General features: G+C 43.9%; 1 protein-coding gene across 3 annotated transcripts in view; it reads left to right on the top strand.

Annotated features, from left to right (window-relative positions):
* duox (dual oxidase) overlaps positions 1 to 18,697 on the top strand; it is a 91,175-nt gene that overhangs the window by 18,687 nt on the left and 53,791 nt on the right. For 2 of the 3 annotated variants that reach the window (XM_043680278.2, XM_043680276.2), the window contains exons 7-13: positions 2,869 to 3,035; positions 3,471 to 3,531; positions 3,648 to 3,744; positions 5,675 to 5,765; positions 8,358 to 8,460; positions 13,349 to 13,515; positions 14,727 to 14,899. In XM_043680278.2, the coding sequence (XP_043536213.2) occupies positions 2,869 to 3,035; positions 3,471 to 3,531; positions 3,648 to 3,744; positions 5,675 to 5,765; positions 8,358 to 8,460; positions 13,349 to 13,515; positions 14,727 to 14,899 (859 nt within the window). The remainder of the gene's footprint in view (positions 1 to 2,868; positions 3,036 to 3,470; positions 3,532 to 3,647; positions 3,745 to 5,674; positions 5,766 to 8,357; positions 8,461 to 13,348; positions 13,516 to 14,726; positions 14,900 to 18,697) is intronic. The other variant, XM_043680277.2, reaches the window with a different exon arrangement.

Below are 18,697 nucleotides of genomic sequence, written 5' to 3'. Positions count from 1 at the left end.
CTGATTAGTGAAGTTAGATCACATGGGATTCAGGGAGAGGTTGCCAATTGGAGATGAAGTTAGCTTAATGATAGAGGGTTGTTTTTCAGACTGGAGGCCTGTGACCAACAGTGTTCCGCAGGGATCAGTGCTGGGTCTACTTTTGTTTGTAATTTACATAAACAATTTGGGATGAGAAGTTAGTATGTATGGTTAGTAAGTTTGTGGATGATACCAAACTTGGAGGTATTCAAGATTCACAAATTCAATCAATAAGCACATCGACCTGGACCCAATATACCGACCACTGCAACGGACAGCTGGAACTGACAACCGGAAGTGGCAGATTCAAACCACTATAAATGCCGGAGGAAACATCACCGAAACGTTTCACAGGAGGCTCCCAAGCACTGAGGATGTCACCTAGACAGGGGACGAAACATCTGCAACACAAATTCCCAGCTCGGCGAACAGAACCACAACAACTTGGAGGTAAAGTTGACAATGAAGAAGATTATCTGAGGCCTTGATTAATTGAGCCAATGGGCTGAGGAGTGGCAGATGGAGTTGGATTTGGACAAATGTGAGGCATTGCATTTTGGTAAAATAAACGAGGGCAGGACATATACAGTTAATGGTAGGGCCCTGGATAATGTTGTAAAATAGTGACCTTGGAGTTCAGGTACACAGTTCTTTGAAAGTTGCATCAAAGGTAGACAGGGTAGTTAAGAAAGACCATTTAGCATGCATGCCTTCATTGCTCAGACCACTGAGTGTAGGATTGGGAAGTCATGCTAAGGCTGTATAGGGATTGGTGAGATCACTTCTGGAGCACTGTGTCCAGTTCTGGTCGCATTGCTATAGGAGGGATATTATAAAGCTGGAGAGGGTTCAGAAAAGACTGACCAGGATGTTGCTGGGACTGGAAGAGTTGACTTATAAGGATAGGCTGGGAGTTTTTTCACTGGAGTGCAGGAGGTTGAAGGGTGACCTTACAAAGCTTTATAGAATTATGAGGGGCACAGATAAGGTGACTAGCAAATGTCTTTTCCTGAGGGTGGGTGAGTTCAAAAGTAGGGGGGGGGGCATATTTGAAGGTAGAGAAGAAAGATTTAAAGGGACTTGAGGGACAACTTTTTCACATGGTGGGTGGTTCATGTGTGGAATCAACTGCCAGAGGAAGTGGTAGATGCAGGTACAGTTACAACATTTAAAAAACATTTGGACATGTACATGAATAAGAAAGGTTTAGATGGCCAAATGGAGGCAATTGGGACTGGTTTAGTTTGGGAAACTGGTCGGCATGGATGAATTGGACGAAAGGGTCTGTTTCCATGCTGTATGTCTCTATGACTAACCTCTCACAAGGTAACTAAACTGGTTAGAGTGTTACTGAGAAACCTAACATCTTAACATCGTGGGCGGCACGGTGGCACAGTGGTTAGCACTGCTGCCTCATAGCGCCAGAGATCCGGGTTCAATTCCCGCCTCCGGCGACTGACTGTGTGGAGTTTGCACGTGTGGGTTTCCTCCGGGTGCTCCGGTTTCCTCCCACAGTCCAAAGATGTGCAGGTCAGGTGAATTGGCCATGCTAAATTGCCCGTAGTGTTAGGTAAGGGGTAAATGTAGGGGTATGGGTGGGTTGCGCTTCGGCGGGTCGGTGTGGACTTGTTGGGCCGAAGGGCCTGTTTCCACACTGTAAGTAATCTAATCTAATCTAATCTAATCTAATCTTAAGCAAATGGGAAAATGATTATTAAATGGTAAAACCATCATGGAATAAGACATGGGTGCCATTTTTCTCATTGAGCTTTTGAACTCAGCTCATCATTGTTCGACAAGGCGAAATTTGGAAACCAACTGTTCTACTGCGTGGAAAGGTAAAACTAACAGGAGAGGCATTTCCATTGTGTCTCTATCTATTCCCATGAAATAACCTTACAGGAGGCTTGGGGAAAAAATGCATTCACTTCCTATCTCACCCACAATTATTTAATATATGTGGGAGATGAAGACCAGGAGAAGAATATGACTTTCTGCACCCCCAGATCTGATTGCGTATTGGTGCCAATTAAATCCCTGACACCTGAGGCTTCCTTGGACCGTCCAACTATCCATGTCACATGACCAAACACAGGCTTTGCCAAGTTCTAATAGTAGCAAAATCCAGAGTCTGTAGTGAAGAGAGCTAGAAAATCCAACAGTACTGTCCATTTTCTGTAGCATCTTCAGATTTGTGACTTATCAACTTTGCCAATCCTACAGTACACTATGGGGGGGGGGCATACAACTTCTCAACAGCCCTCTTCACATTTTATGTTTTGGGGGACAAAGAGGGGAAAGAAGAGAAGACATGAACATTGTTAGCTTTATTTGATCAACTACATAGAAAGAGGTTTCTTAATGAGGATATAATTGTAGATACGTTCTCACCAACCTGTTCAGAGATAAAAATCACACAACACCAGGTCATAGTCCACCAGGTTTAATTGGAAGCACACTAGCTTTCGGAGCGACGCTCCTTCATCAGGTGAGTGTCAATACTTCACAATCACCTGATGAAGGAGCGTCGCTCCGAAAGCTAGTGTGCTTCCAATTAAACCTGTTGGACTATAACCTGGTGTGATGTGATTTTTAACTTTGTACACCCCAGTCCAACACCGGCATCTCCGAATCATGACTGTTCAGAGATGTTATTGTACACCTCTGGAGTAGGTATGACCTTAATACAGGTTACCTAGTCTAGAATTAGGGACACAACCACTGCATCACAGAACCTTCAAGGGTATAATTGTATTCTGGTGCAAATTCTCTGCAAGGAAATAGAATAAACAAAAACTCCAGTGAGCCTCTGGCAATTGTTGAATGAAGGTACCAATTCTGTTCTAGATTTTGGAAATGCAGCAGCCAATGAAAGCCCATTCATCATGGCAGAGAGCGTCATTTGGTTCCGCTATCACAATTACCTGGCTTCTCAGTTTGAAGCTCAGAACTCCTCATGGTCGGATGAAGATATATTCCAGCACGCCAGAAAGTGGGTGATTGCCTCGTTCCAGGTAATTTGGTGAAAACACAAATTTACAATCAATGCTATATATAAACCACACTGTTAACATCAGCCTTTGTTTCAAATCTCATCATCACCTTACTTTGTAGCTCCGACCCACTCAACAACCTCCGAGGTCTCTATATCCTCCCACTCTGGCCTCTTATCCACCCCGATTTTAATTATTCCAGTATTGGCAAACATACCCTCACCCACCAAGATGCAGGATCTAGAGTTCCTTTTACAAACCTCTTGTCCCCTTCTGAAAATCAACCACTTCAACTGAAGTCACCATTCCTCAATATCTCTACATGTACCAAATGTTGCTGATTCCAGTCTTGAGTTGTTTTAAAGACATTATTTATTCAGATGCCAAGCTGGTGTTCCATGCCAAGTATAAACTCAACCTGTACTTCTCCTCTAACCATTAACTTCATCTTTGCAGAACATTGTACTTTATGAGTGGTTACCAAAATACCTGGGAACAAACATATCTGATTATACTGGTAAGATGCCTGAAATGTGATTATCTCAGATGCAAAAAGTTAAAAGGAAAACTTTCTGTGCTGGTTCAGTTCAGTTTCTCTCTTCAAGACTGTAAATCTTTTCCTGGGTTTCACAGGGTACAAGACGTTTGTTGATCCTGGCATCTCGCCCGAGTTTCAAGCTGCTGCCATCAGATTTAGTGCCAGTCTGGTACCTCCAGGGGTTTACATGAGGTAACAAGGAGTTGATACGCCATTGTTGTTTGTTTTAGCATTATTTGTTTCCTTTATTTTCCGATATGGTATTTATTGGCTCTGATTTCTTAAATTTCCACTTGGACTGTTATCCCTTCCAGATAGATGTCACACCTGACCCAGTGGTTGGCTCTCTTGCTTATGAAAGATTGAGGGATTTGAGCTTGTCTTTTACTGACTCGAGTGCAGTGCCGAAGGAGTGTTGTACTGTTAACAGTTCATCTAATAGATGACTCATTGAACTGTTTATCTAACTCTTGGTTTGGACAGATGTAAAATATCAGCACATGGAGAATTCCCTAGCACACTGCTGACATTAACCTCTCAACAAAAACAATGAAAATAGATTATTTGATCATTTATCCCATTATTATATTATTTATGGGATCTTACAATGGGCTCCCATGTTTCTTACATCATAGCAGTAACAATGCTCCAAAAGCCTGCATTTTGTCTTTAAAGTCCCTTTCTTAAAATAAATGTTTCTTCCATGGAATGTGGGTGTCGCTGGCAGGGCCAACATTATTGCCCACCTCTAATTACCCTGCAGGGGGTGCTGGTGAGCTGCCTTCTTGAACTGCTTGGTCCATGCGGTGTAGAGAGACCCACAATGCTTTTAGGGAGGGAATTCCAGGATTTCGATCCAATCTCAGTGAAGGAATGGCGATATAGTTTTTAGCTTGGGCTGACAAGTTGGCAAGTATCATTCGAGTCGCTCAAGTACAAGAGAGAATCTAACCATCACTCCTTGACATTCATTGACATCACCATCACTGAATCCCCCACGACCGACAACCTGGGGGTTATCATTGACCAGAAACTGAACTGGATTAACTGTAGAAATACCAAAGCTACAAGAGCAGGTCAGAGGCTAGGAATCCTGCAGCGTGTAACTCACCTTCTGACTCCCAAAAGCCTGTATACCATCCACATAGCACAAGCAAGTGAGAGGATAGAATATTCCCCATTGAGCTGGATGGGTGCAGCTCAAACAACATTCAAGAGGCTTGACACCATCCAGCCCACCTCATTGGTGCATGAACATTCACTCCTTGCAGCACCGATGCTCAAGAGCAGCAAAGATCCTGAGAAAGCAGCTTCCAAATCTCTGACGATCCGACTAGAAGGACAAGGGCAGTAGATACGCCTACATGATTCCCTCCATTCACCATCCTACTTGGAAATATATCACTGTTCCTTCATTGTCACTGGGTCAAAATCCTGGAATTCCTTCCCCAAAGGCACTGTGAGTCTACCTACAGCACATGGATAGCAGCGGTCCAAGAAGGGGCAGCTCGCCACCATCTTCTCAAGGGCAACTAGGGATGGGCAATCTCTGCTGGTACAGCCAGCGACACCCACATCCTGTGAATGAATTTTTAGACAAAGCCACTGTGGTGTGTGATCTGGAGGGAACTCGCAGGGCGTACTGTTCCATCCTCCAGTTGAACAGGGAAGTGCATTCGGTATGTTCTGCCCTCACTGAGGTTCCTTTTGACATCTGATTGGGTCATCATCCCACTCCCAGGATCTGGTTAACATGATCTGATTTGAATTTGGTTTGCTTTATTGTTGTCACACGCACCCAAGTACAGTGAAAAGCTTTGTTTTGCAAGCAGTACACGCAGATCATAGCAGACAAGGATGTGCAGATAATAGGGTGCCTAGACAGAGGGAAGCAGACAGGTTACACTGGACAGGAGGCGTGCAAAACAAAATCAACATTATTTGAAGTTAGAGAGGTTCATTCAGCAGTCTGATCAAAGCAGGGAAGAAGCTGTTCTTGGACCTGTTGGGTACATGTGTTTAGGTTTCTGTACCTTCTTCTCTACAAGCTTTTATATCATAGTTTCAGCAAGTCATCTTTTTACTGATGTCTGGAAGTTTTTTTAATTTCGGTTCATTACAGAAACAGGACTTGTGCATTCCGTAATGTCACCACCATCGACAACAGGGGGTCTCCTGCACTTCGAGTGTGCAACAACTTCTGGAGAAGACAGGTACAGAATTCAAATAGTCAAACTCCTAAACTCATATGCAGTAATGGACTAGGAATGGTGGAGGCAATTGTAATTCTCAACAGCTTTTCTATGCCTCTACTCTTTGATGGCAAAATATGATGCAAGGACACCATGGCAGACTTTTATAAAACACCAGTTTGATCTCAACTAGAGTATCGTGTCCATTTCTGGGCACTGGATATTCGAGAAAGAGAGAGAGAGAGCAGCCATGGTTTTAATGTGAGTAATTCCAAGGATCAGGGAGTAAGATTATGAGGATAGTAGAGGGTGCCCCCCTTTTGAGAAGATTGAGAAGATATGTAATACAAAACATGGAAGCATTGTAAACTGTGAGGGGGATGGTGTAGAACTCCAAAAGGACATAGACAAGTTGGTGGAGTAGGCAAGTTAGTGTCATGTTAGTAGGGAGAGCGTGGACAGAGAGTCCAAATAGGGGGCAATATGGTCAGTATGTTCATTCCTAAGTATTTGTGGAATTTGTTAATCCTCAGCTGGGGAGTTGGGAGGTGATAGCCTAGTTGTATTATCACTAGACTATTCATCCAGAGACCTTGGTAATGTCCTGGGGAGAAGAATCCTGAAAGAACTGCAGATGACAGAAATCAGATACAAAACAGAAGTTGCTAGAAAAGCTGAGCAGGTGTGGCAGCATCTGTGGAAACAAAGCAGAGTTAACATTTCAGGTCCAGTGACCCTTCAAATTTTCAAGAAACTCTGACTCAAATCTGCCATGGCAGATGGTGGAATTTGAATTCAATTAAAAAAAAATATCTGGGGTTAAGGATCTAATGATGACCATGAAGCCATTGCTGATTGTCAAAAAACCCCATGTCTTCACTAATACCCTTCAGGGAAGGAAATCTGCCATCCTTACTTGGTCTGGCCTCCATGTGACTCCAGCACCAGAGCAATTTGGTTGACTCTCACCTGCCCCTCTGGGAAGTTAGGGTGGGTAATAAATACTGCCCTGGCCAGCAACATCCACTCCCTGCAAATGAATTTGTAAAAATCTAAAGTAATGCACAGTTGTGGGCTCCCCATTCCAGCACGGACATGATTGCTTTGAAGAGAGTGCAGGATAGATTTTGCAAAATTAGTTCCCAGGATAAGTAACTTCTGTTATGAAGACAGATTGAAGGATTTGAGACTGTTCTCCTTCAGGAGGAGCAGGCTAACAGGAGATTTGATAGATGTTTTCAAAGTCATGGGGTTTCTGGATAGAATGGATGGGGAGAGATTGTTCCTGCTCATGAATGAGAAGGCAGACCTTTAAAGTGTTTCACAAGCGCAGCAAATGTGTTGTGACGAAAATCTTTTTTTAACTCAGCGAGTAATTCGGGTCTGGATCCTCTGCCTGAACGTGTGGTGGAGGCAGATTTAGTTGAGGCATTCAAGAGGTCATCGATTGATTATTTAATTAGAGACCTTGCCCAAGAGTCCAGGGAAAAGGCAGGAGAATGGCATTTCATCATTCTGCCCAATGGTTTGCTGGTGTAGATGCATTTGGCCAATGGCCTCGTTTTGTGCTGTGATTGATAGAGCTCTTCAAATCAAGAGAAGTCTGGACAGAGTGTACATTGAAAGATTGTTGCTGGTGGCGGAAAGTTCCGGAACCCAAGGGCGCTGGTTTAAAGTGATTGACAACAGAACCAGAGATGACATGATGAAACTGTTTTACATGGCAAGTGGAGAGAATCTGTTTGAGACTGCGGTAGAAGTTGACTTAGTTGTGGCTTTCTAAAGGAAATTGAATAATTATCTATAAGGAGAAAATTGGTGAAGCCATGGGGGTAAAGATAGGGGAGTGAGATTCACCAAATCATTTTCGCAGAGAGCTGGCATGGATGGGATGGGTTAAATGGCCTTCTTCTGAGTTAGGTCTATTCTGTGGTTGAACAGTGCTCCTGTCACTTACCTTGCTGGTCCTGATGCACTTCACCAAGTGATTGTGTCGCTGGTACATAGGTCATTGTTAAATGTGGCTATCTGCTTTCAGCAGGTCTTTATAGCCTTTCCGTGTCCTGTTTTCGTATTTTGGGGAGCAGGATTTTCAAACTGAAACTTAATAAAGACTTACCAACTGTCGTCAGTGATACGACCTGTGTTGGACACAGCCCAATCCCCAAACAGAAGAAGTGTGTCTTCGGTCTTTTAAAAAGAATGTCAGAACCATCCTCTCCGACAGTTGAACAAGGACAAGTAGGGATGGGCAATAAATGCTGGCCTTGCCAGGGACGCCCACATCCTGTGAATAGATATTTTAAAAATTGCAAGATATTGCTCAACCATGAACATTACTTTAGTCAGGCACAAAAACATTCAATGACATAATTGAGGGACAGGTGCCAATTGTTGACAAATGGGACTAGGTTAATTTAGGATATCTGGTTGGCATGGACGAGTTGGACTGAAGGGTCTGCTTCCGTGCTGTCCAGCTCTGTGATGTTATGACTCTAAATGAATGATATAAATTTTAATCCTTAGAAGATGCTCTCTGCCTTTTCAACAGGTTTTTGTTGAAGTTGTAAAGAGTGCAGAAGGTTGGAAGGTTAATTGAGTTTTTTCTTTCAGAAGGCAAATCTTCAAACCGGAACTGATATGGAGGAACTGATTTTTGGGATGGCATCTCAAATCGCTGAGAAAGCAGACAATATTATTGTGGAAGATCTCAGAGGTGATCTGTTTATTGAGTGTTTTTGTTTACCAAATTCTTTCAAGACAATCCAGTGATAGTCAGTGAGAGATTCTGGGTCAGCCATTGTAATGGAAAGGAACTGCAATTGTACCATCAGTATTCAAACCTCTGGACTGCAACATGCGTGTAAAAGTGTATGTTGCCATAACGACTTGAATCCCTGATTGGATTACAACACACCTCATCAACATTGCAACAGTGCCATAAATCTAACGGGCAATTATTAAGAACTAATTATAAAATGAATTAGGACATTGTTTTTCTTTCAACAGAACTCATTATATGTGGTTAGAGTTAAAAATCGCACAACACCAGGTTATAGTCCAACAGGTGTAATTGGAAGCACACTAGCTTTCGGAGCGTCACTCCTTCATCAGGTGGTAGTGGAGGGCTCAATCCTAACACACAGGATTTATAGCAAAAATTTACAGTGTGATATAACTGAAATTATACATTGGAAAATTGATTGTCTGTTAAGCCTTTCATCTGTTTGAATGCCATGATTGTTTCACATCTTTCATGTGTAAATCACAAAACTTTTTTCTAAAAGGTTGCATTCTCAGGTTAGCTGTTAACAATGGTGATAGCTAGACAATATGTTGAAGGTGTTGGCCCCCTGTGTTCTCTGTCTATGCCATGATGTTTAGATTGATTCTAATCTAAAAAGTGAGATAACAGAGTTTTACATGAATTCATGCAGTCTTTGAGCTCAGAGTTCTACATGAATGCATGCAGTGTTTGAGCAAAGTACAATGTAACCCTGAAAGTACAAATTCACCCCACAAAATATATGTGTGCATGTGGGTCTTTGTCTGTGCTTGTGTGTGTTTGGGTTGGAGGTTGTGAGTGTGAAAAAGTGTATGTGTGTGTGTGTGTAGTGAGTGTAGCGTGTCTTAAGTCTGGTGCATGTGTGAGTGTGAGAGTGTGTGTGTCTGTAAGGGTGTGTGTGGGTGTCTGTGTGCGCATCTGTGTATATGTATGTCCGTGTGTATGTGTGTATACTGTGTGTGTGAGAGTGTGTGTGTGTGTAGGAGTATCTATGCGTGTGTATAGTGTAATAGTGGTCACCTGTAATGTGACATGAACCCAAGGTCCTGGTTGAGGCCCTCCCTATGGGTACAGAACTTAGCTATCAGCCTCTGCTCGGCCACTTTTCGCTGCTGCCTGTCCCGAAGTCCGTCTTGGAGGATGGTCATCCAAAGGTCCGAGGTCGAATGTCCTGGACCGCTGAAGTGTTCCCCAACTGGGAGGGAACACTCCTATCTGTTGATTGTTGTGCGGTGCCCATTCATCCGTTGTCGTAGCCTTTGCTCGGTTTCCCCAATGTACCATGCCTCCGGGCATCCCTGCCTGCAACGTATAAGATAGACAATGTTGGCTGAGTCACATGAGTACCTGCCATGTACAAGGTGGGAGGTGTCCCCACACGTAATAGTGGTATCTATGTCCACACTCTGACACGTCTTGCAGCATCTACCGTGACAGGATTGTATGGAGTTGTCCTGAGAGCTGGGCAGCTTGCTACGAACAATTATCTGTTTGAGGTTTGGCGGTTGTTTAAAGACAAGTAGTGGAGGTGTGGGGAAGGTCTTGGTGAGGTGCTCATCCTCATTGATAATGTGTTGCAGGTCACAAAGAACATGGCGTAGTTTTTCAGCTCCTGGGAAATACTGAACAACGAAATCATTATATGTGTTGATCTTTCCACACTCTATACTACGGAGATCACAGAGGATGGTGTAAGACAAGAAGTAGCCTACTGCCTTTATTGGTTAGGGAACTGAGTTCAAGAGTCAGGATGTCATGTTGCAACTTTATAAGATTTTGGTTAGATTAGATTAGATTCCCTACAGTGCCCGAAACAGGCCCTTCAGCCCAACCAGTACACACCGACCCTCCGAAGAGTAACCCACCCAGACCTATTTCCCTCTTACCAATGCACCTAGCACTATGAGCAATTTAGCATGGCCAATTCACCTGACCTGTACATCTTTGGACTGTGGGAGGAAACCGGAGCAAACTCCGCACAGACAGTCGCCTGAGGCTGGAATTGAACCTGGGACCCTGATGCTGTGAGGCAGCAGTGCTAACCACTGAGCCACCGTGCCGCCCCTTAGACTACACTTACATTACTGGGAGGATGTGGATGCTTTGGAGAGGGTACAGAAGAGGTGTACCAGGATGCTGCCTGGATTAGAGCTATAAGGAGAGCTAGAAAAACTCAGTATATTTTCTCTGGAGCGACCAAGGGGAGACTTGATAGAAGTTTGTAAAATGATGAGATGCATAGATAGTCAGAACCTTTTTCCCATGTTGAAATGTCTAAATCTAAGGGACATGCATTAAGGTGAGAGGGGGAAAATACAAAGGAGATGAGAGGGACAAGTTTTTTACACAGAGTGGTAGGAGTCTGCAATATGCTGCCAGGGGTGGTGGAGGAGGCAGGTACGATAGGTTTGTTAAGGGACTTTTAGATAAGCACATGAATATGCAAGATGGAGGGATATGGATCAAGGACAGGAAGGGGGAATAATCTAATTTGGTATCAGTTTTGGCACAACATCGTGGACCAATGGACCCTTTCCTGTGCTGTACTGTTTATAATATTGCTTACTATTATCGCTCATTTGTTCCAATTCTTTGTTCCTTTTTCATCAATTATATAAAAGATTTGGATGGGAACATAGGAGCTATAGTTAGTAAGTTTGCAGATGACATCAAAGTTGGAGATGTAGTGGACAGCGAAGAGGGTTACCTCAGATTACAATGGGGATCTTGATCAGATGGGCCAATGGGCTTAGGAGTGGCAGATGGAGTTTAATTCAGATAAATGTGAGGTGCTGCATTTTGGAAAAGCAAATCAGGGCAGGACTTATACACTTAATGGTAAGGTCCTGGGGAGTGTTGCTGAACAAAGAGACCTTTGGATGCAAGTTCATAGTTCCTTGAAAGTAGAGTTGCAGGTTGACAGGATTGTGAAGAAAGTGTTTGGTATGCTTGCCTTTATTAGTCATTTAATTGAGTATAGGAGTTGGGAGGTCATGTTGAGGCTGTGCAGGACATTGGTTAGACCACTTTTGGAATACTGTGTGCAGTTCTGGTCTCCTTGCTGTAGAAAGGATGTTGTGAAACTTGAAACGGTTCAAAAAAGATATACAGGAATGTTGCTAGGTTTGGAGGGCTTGTGCTATAGCGAGAGGCTGAATAGACTGAGGCTATTTTCTCTGGAGCATTGGAGACTGAGGGGTGACCTTGTAGAGGTTTATAAGACCTTGAGGGGTATGGATAGGGTAAATAAACAAGGTCTTTTCCCTGGTGTGGGAGAGTCCAAAATTCGAGAGCAGAGGTTTAAGGTGAGAGGAGAAAGATTTAAGAGGGACATAAGGGGCAATATTTTCATGCAGAGGGTGATGTTGTATGGAATGAGCTGCCAGAGGAAGTGGTGGAGGCTGGTACAATTGCAACATTTAAAAGGCATCTGGATGGGTATATGGATAGGAAGGGTTTGGAGAGATATGGGCCAAATACTGGCAAATGAAATTAGATTAATTTAGGATATCTGTTTGACATGGACAAGTCAGATCGAAGGGTCTGTTTCCATGCTGTACAACTGTATGACTCCAATCACTGTATGTTTGTAATCTCGGTGACTTTGGACTTACCTTTTACTCTCCCTTTGTAAAATTAGTTAATCATGTGGGAATTCAGAACTTAAGTATTACTGAAAAATGCCACATTTTGTCACAGCTTCTTGTCTTGCACTCATCAGGACACTTTCTAAGAATACCAGTTCAAGGAGCAACAATATTTTGTCCATATGAGAGTGCAGCATTTACTTCACATGCAGCATTGATGTCATTTCCACTCGACACTGGCTTGCTTTTTTGCAAATTGTTCTGGATGCAAGCCAAAAAGCTTTAACAAAACTTACATTCATTGAATAAAATGAGACGAATGAAGACAAAGTGAGATGGAGAGGAGCAGTGGGTGCCATACTACACTGTAGAGGGAATGCTTTCAACCTTTGTGAAGAGAATAAGAGTTTTTTCATTCTAATGCTGCCATGCAGCTCAGTGGTCAGTGCTATGGAGACCAAGTCAACAGTTCCTGAGTTCAGTCTGCAATCCAGCAACTTGGGGACAAAGTTAGATTGATAGTAACTGCAGCTAACCATAAGACCATATGATGTAGAAGCAGAAGACGTCCATTCAACCCATCGAGGCTGCTCCACCATTTAATGCGATCATTGGCTAACCTGAGAATCCTCAACTTCACTTCCCTACCTTTTTCCCATATTGTTGATTCCCTCACTAATTAAAAAAATCTATCTATCTCAGACTTGAATGTGAAGCTGGGGTGAAATATTGGGAGACTTAATACATGCTAAATATTCAGGTGGTCAGGAAATCTTGATGCTGATAGGGTGGTGTGATGGCTCAGTGGTTAGCACTGCTCCACACAGCGCTAGGGACCCGGGTTCAATTCCACTCTCAGGCGACTGTCTGTGTGGGGCTTGTACATTCTCCCCATGTCTGTGTGGGTTTCCTCTCGGTGCTCTGGTTTCCTCCCACAGTCTGAAGATGTGCAGGTTAGGATGGATTGGCCATGCTAAATTGCCTATGGTGTCCAGGGATGTGTGGGTTAGGTGGATTGGCCATGGGAAATATAGGAGAATAGCATTTGGAGAGTGGGTCTGAGTGGGGTGCTCTTCGGAGGGTTGGTGTGGACTCAGTGGGCCGAATGGCCTGGTTCCATACTATAAGACTGTGAACAGAAAGAGAGTTATCTAAAACCCACAATCAACAATGTAATGTCGAGTAATTTTCAGAAACAATGGTTTATTAACAAATTGTGCAACTGTGTTCAGACTACATGTACGGGCCGCAGAGATTCTCTCGATCTGATCTGATGGCTCTCACCATCCATCGTGCCCGGGATAATGGTCTCCCAACGTTTAACACTGTGAGACGCGCCTTCCAACTTGCACCAATTAACAACTGGACTGACCTTCAGCCCACAGCCGAGAAACAGGAGGTTAGTTCATTTCACAGTGATGCCCCCCCAAACTCATGGTACCACTTTGACAACGGCGCTTTGTGGGTGCTGAGAAACCTGAAACAGAAGCAAAACAGTCTGGTCGTTCCTATTCAGGTCGGGGAGCCTCTGTTCAGAGACAAATGGGGTTATCTTTGCAGGTCTGTACACTCGCATCAGAAGCAGAGGGCTCTTGCTTCATGTAACCTGGCCAATAAAGAAAAACTGAAAGGACTGCAGATGCTGTAAATCAGAAACCAAAACAGGAGTTGCAGGAAAAGCTCAGCAGGTCTGGCAGCATCTGTGAAGAGAAATCAGTGTGAACATTTCGGGTCAGCGGAGTTCTGATGAAGGGCCAGCAGACCTGAAACGTTAACTCTGATTTCTCTTCATAGATGCTGCCAGACCCCTGCTGAGCTTTTCCAACAACCCCTTTTTTGTTTATGTCCTACAAAGACCTCCTTAAGGGTCAGGGCCAAGTGCTGTTCAGTTGGCTGAGCCATTGGTTTGCAATGCAGTCTTGCACAAACAGCGTGGGTTCAATTCCTCCATTGGTTATGAAGGTCCCACTTTCTCAACCTCTCCCCTCACCTGAGGTGTGGTGACCCCCAGATTAAAGCACCACCAGTCGTCTTCCTCTTCCTCTCTTTAATGCGAGAACAGCCCTGTGGTCTGGTAAGACTATGGTGACTTTACCTTTGACTGGTGTAGGCTTAGTGTAGATTTGGTGATACAGACTCAGTGGGCCGAAAAGCCTTTTCTGTGTTGTATATTTCTATGTGGCTTGTTGTAAGATTATTTTTGATAACATCTTTGTACTTTGGGATAATTCTACTCTGTTAAAGGTGCTATGTAAATGCAAGCTGTTCTGTGCAGAGTCAAAAAGTGTGGTGCTGGAAAAGCACAGCCAGTCAGGCAGCATCTGAGGAGCAGGGCAGTCAACGTTTTGGACATAAATTAGGTCTCGCACATCGACTCTCCTGCTCCTCAGATGCTGCCTGACTGGCTGTGCTTTTCCAACACCACACGGTTTGACTCTGATCTCCAGCAGCTGCAGTCATCACTTTCTCCTGCTCTGGGCAGAGTTCCTATTAGCACACTGGCGAGAAATTAGGAAAGAATTGGAATTGATGCTGTGCAATTTTTTTTTTACTCATTCCAAATTGCTGAAACGCTTGGGTTTGGCTCATTTCCTTTTCACTGTGCCACAGCTCTTCAGTAAGTTGGCCCAGGAATATGGCGACATATCTGAGCTCGAATTGTGGCCAGGTGGACTGCTGGAGAGTGATGGGGCGCCAGGAGAACTCTTTACTCAAATCATCGTCGAGCAGTTCCAACGCATACGAGACGGAGACAGATACTGGTTCGAAAATCATCAGAATGGGTATGAGCTCTCTACTGCCAACACTTGCATTGTTGCTTACTTGCTGCAACAAAAGCACAGAGTCATAGAGATATACAGCATGGAAACACTCCCTTCGGTCCAACCCGTCCATGCTGACCAGATATCCCAACCCAATCTAGTCCCACCTGCCAGCACCCAGCCCAGGAATTCTGTTGCATGGTGTTGTTTAGAGTTTATGTAGGGGAAAAGAAAATCCCTGCTGTTTGAAATGACTGAACTCTGTTTGCTTTCGGAGCCAGTCTCTGGAAGTGAAGGGCGAGATCTGCTCCAAACGTTGCCACAAGGGCTCCCTAACGCAGGCTGTGGAAGGCAAGGCAAACGAAATGAGGAGGTTAGATAGCTATCTCTGCACAGCGACCATCGAAAGTACGTTACAGACCAGACTGAATACTTTAAAATGTTTTTTGGCAATTTGACAGGCATTGTAAGGATTACTTGATGGAGGCGAGATGGGAGGATCTGGAGCGGGTCCAGTTAACTGATGAAGGGAGGATTATCGTCAACTCCCTGCAAGAACTCAATCAACCACAGCTGACTCTAGTGATTGTTTTGTTCTTTTTAACCTGTCCCGGACTGATAGCTTCCTCCATTGCTCCATTTCCAATTCACTCATTCATTGCCTGTCAGTCCCAATTATAAGAAGAACATCAGAAACAGGAGCAGGAGTAGGCCATCTGGCCCCCCCTCCAGCCTGCTCCGCCATTCAATAAGATTGTGGCTGATCTTTTCATGAACTCAGCTCCACTTACCTGCCCGCTTACCATATCCCTTAGTTCCTTTACTGTTCAAAAATCTATCTTTGTCTGAAAAATTAAACGAGCTAGCCTCAACTGGGCAGGGAATTCCACAGATTCACAACCCTTTGGGTGAAGAGGTTCCTCCTTAACTCAGTCCTAAATCTGCGCCCCCTTATTTTGAGGCTATGCCCCCTAGTTCTAGTATCACCTGCCAGTGTTTCAACCTCCCTGCCTCTACCTTATCTATTCCTTTCATAATTTTAAGTTTCTATAAATTCGTCCCCAACCCCCCCCCCCCGCATTCTTCCAAATTCCAATGGGTATAGTCCCAGTCTATGCAGTCTCTCCTCATAAGTCAACCCTCTGAACTCCAGAATCAACCTAGTGAACCTCCTCTGCAACCCCAGTGCATCCTTTCCCAAAGAAGCCCACAACTGCACGCAGCACTCCAGGTGTGGCCTCACCAGCTGCAACATAACCTCCTTAAACTCCATCCCTCTAGCAGTGAAAGACAATATTCCATTTGCCTTCTTAATTACAGCCTGTGTTCTCATTTAGTCTTTGTCTGTCACCTTGGAGTGTTTTGGCTGGTATGTTGGTGAAACTGAAAATGAGCAGAGGCTAATAATGAGCAGAATCACAATGGTCCCCAAATGCACATGATACGTGGTTTCATTAACAACTGTACATGAACGCTGAACGTGACGGTCATTGACAGGGGCGGCACAGTGGCTCTGTGGTTAGCACTGCTGCCTCACAGTACCAGGGACCCAGGTTCGATTCCAGCCTCTGTCTGTGTAGCATTTGCACATTCTCCCCGTGTTTGCGTGGCTTTCCTCCCACAGTCCAAAGATGTGCAGGTCAGGTGAATTGGCCATTCAAAATTGCCCATAGTGTTAGGTACATTAGTCAGAGAGAAATGGGTCTTGGTGGGTTACTCTTCAGACGATCGGTGTGGACTTGTTGGGCCGAAGGGCCTGTTTCCACACTGTAGCGAATCTAATCAAAACATGGATGCCTCTCCTTTGTGTCACTGTCCAATTTCACCCCATAAACTCTCCCATTGCTTACTGGAATGAGTGATCCACAGGACTCACAATGTGAATCTATCCAGTTTGAGACCAGGTAATCTTAACACACATAGAGCAGTTAACACATTTCAACCGGTTAATAAATATAGACCAGATAACACATACAGACCAGTTAATATATATAGACCAGTTAATAAATATAACCCAGTTAACACATATAGATCAGTTAACACAATTTGCCAGTTAATATATAGATAGATCAGGTAACACATATAGACCAGTTAATAGACTAGGTAACACATATATATACAGTTAATATATATAGACCAAGTATCACATATAGACGAGTTAACACAGCTGGAAAGCTGTGTTTTGTTTAGGGCAAAAGGCACTACATAAATTTTCTTTCCTCCTGCTTTACCTTAGATGTTTCTTCTACTGTTTCAGTGTTTTGGACCTTAATAACGCAAACGAAATAGCACAGATAATATTGCACATTTCGAAAGCTGGGGGCCAGCATTGTGCTGGGGAGGTGACGGTCATTGTACAAAGCTTCATTAACCTTTCCAGCCAATGCTGAATCCAGTGTCACTATTTTGTTACCAGCAAAGCTATTCTCTTGATCTCACTACATTAGCAGCAGCAAAGGCCAATGAACTTGTCATCCCATGTTCCTTGTCCATGTTCATTCATGGGATATGGGCATCATTGGCTGGGCCAGCATTTATTGCCTGTTACTAACAGCTCTGGAGAAGGGGAGGGAAACTTGCAGACGGTGGTGTTTCTCATCTGCTGCCCTTCTTCCAGACATAATGTTTATTAAAGGTGCTGTCAAAGGAGCCTTGGTGAGTCGATGCAGTAGATGGTACACACTGAGGCCAAATTGCGTCAGTGGGAAATGGAGTGAATGTAGTCCAAACAAGGGAGCTGCTTTGTCCCAAATGGTAACAAGCTCCTTCAATGTTATTGGAACAACACTTATTCAGGAAAAAGGAGAGTATTCCGTCACACTCCTGACTCATGGACAGACACTGGGAAGGCAGGAAGTGACTGCAGAATTCCGAGCCTCTGACCTGTTGTTGTAGCCACAATAGGTATATATCTAAGGGCACAGCCTTAGAGTAAAGGGAGGTTCTTTTAGAATGGAGAAACTTCTTCAGCCAGAGAGTGGTGAATCTATGGAATTCACTGCCACTGAAGGCTGTGGAGGCCAGGTCATTGAGTATATTTAAAACAGAGATAGATAGGCTCTTGAGTATCAAAGGGATGAAGGGTTTCAGGGAGAAAGTGGGAGAATGGGTTTGAGAAACATATCAGCCATGATTAAATGGAGGAGTAGACGTGATGAGCTGAATGGCCTAATTTCTGCTCTTATGTCTTATGGTCTTATATGGCTGACTCAGTTCAGTTTCTGGTCAATTGTAAACTGCAGGATGTTGATAGCGAGGGATACAGTGATGAAAATTACATTGGAACATCATGGGTTAATAGTTAGATTCCCTCTTGTTGGAGATGGTCATTGCATGGCATGAATGCTACTTGCCATTAGTTAGACCCAACCTGGACCTTGCTGCATTTGGACATGGATCGCTTCATTATCTAAGGAGTAGCTGAACATTGTGCAGTCATCAGTGAACATCCTCACTTCTGACTTTATGACTGATGGAAGGCTGGGATAATTATTTTGCATACAAAGTCAAATTCAAGCTTATTTAAGCCCCAGTCCAGACAGTGGTGCAAAATATCCAGGCTGACCCTCCAGTGAATAGTAATCCTGGGCAGTCAATCCAGTCAGATAAGATGCTCAACCACATCTCTTTTATTTTCATGTGTGTGGCTTCACTAGATCTACTCAAAACTTTTGCTTAAATAAAACATCATATTTGGAACATAGGCATCATTGGCAGAGCTGAAATGTATTGCCTTTGAGAAAGAGATCATTTGGAGGCCTCCAGCTACATCACTATGGGTCTGGAGGCACATGTAGGCTAAGTCAGGTAAGGATAGCA

This window comes from Chiloscyllium plagiosum, unplaced genomic scaffold (genome assembly GCF_037043375.1).
Source record: "Chiloscyllium plagiosum isolate Xiang-an unplaced genomic scaffold, Cpla_swu_hap1 HiC_scaffold_42, whole genome shotgun sequence".
NCBI lineage: Eukaryota > Metazoa > Chordata > Chondrichthyes > Orectolobiformes > Hemiscylliidae > Chiloscyllium > Chiloscyllium plagiosum.
The sequence above is the reverse complement of the archived record's forward strand: the minus strand, read 5'-3'. Positions and strand labels throughout refer to the sequence as shown.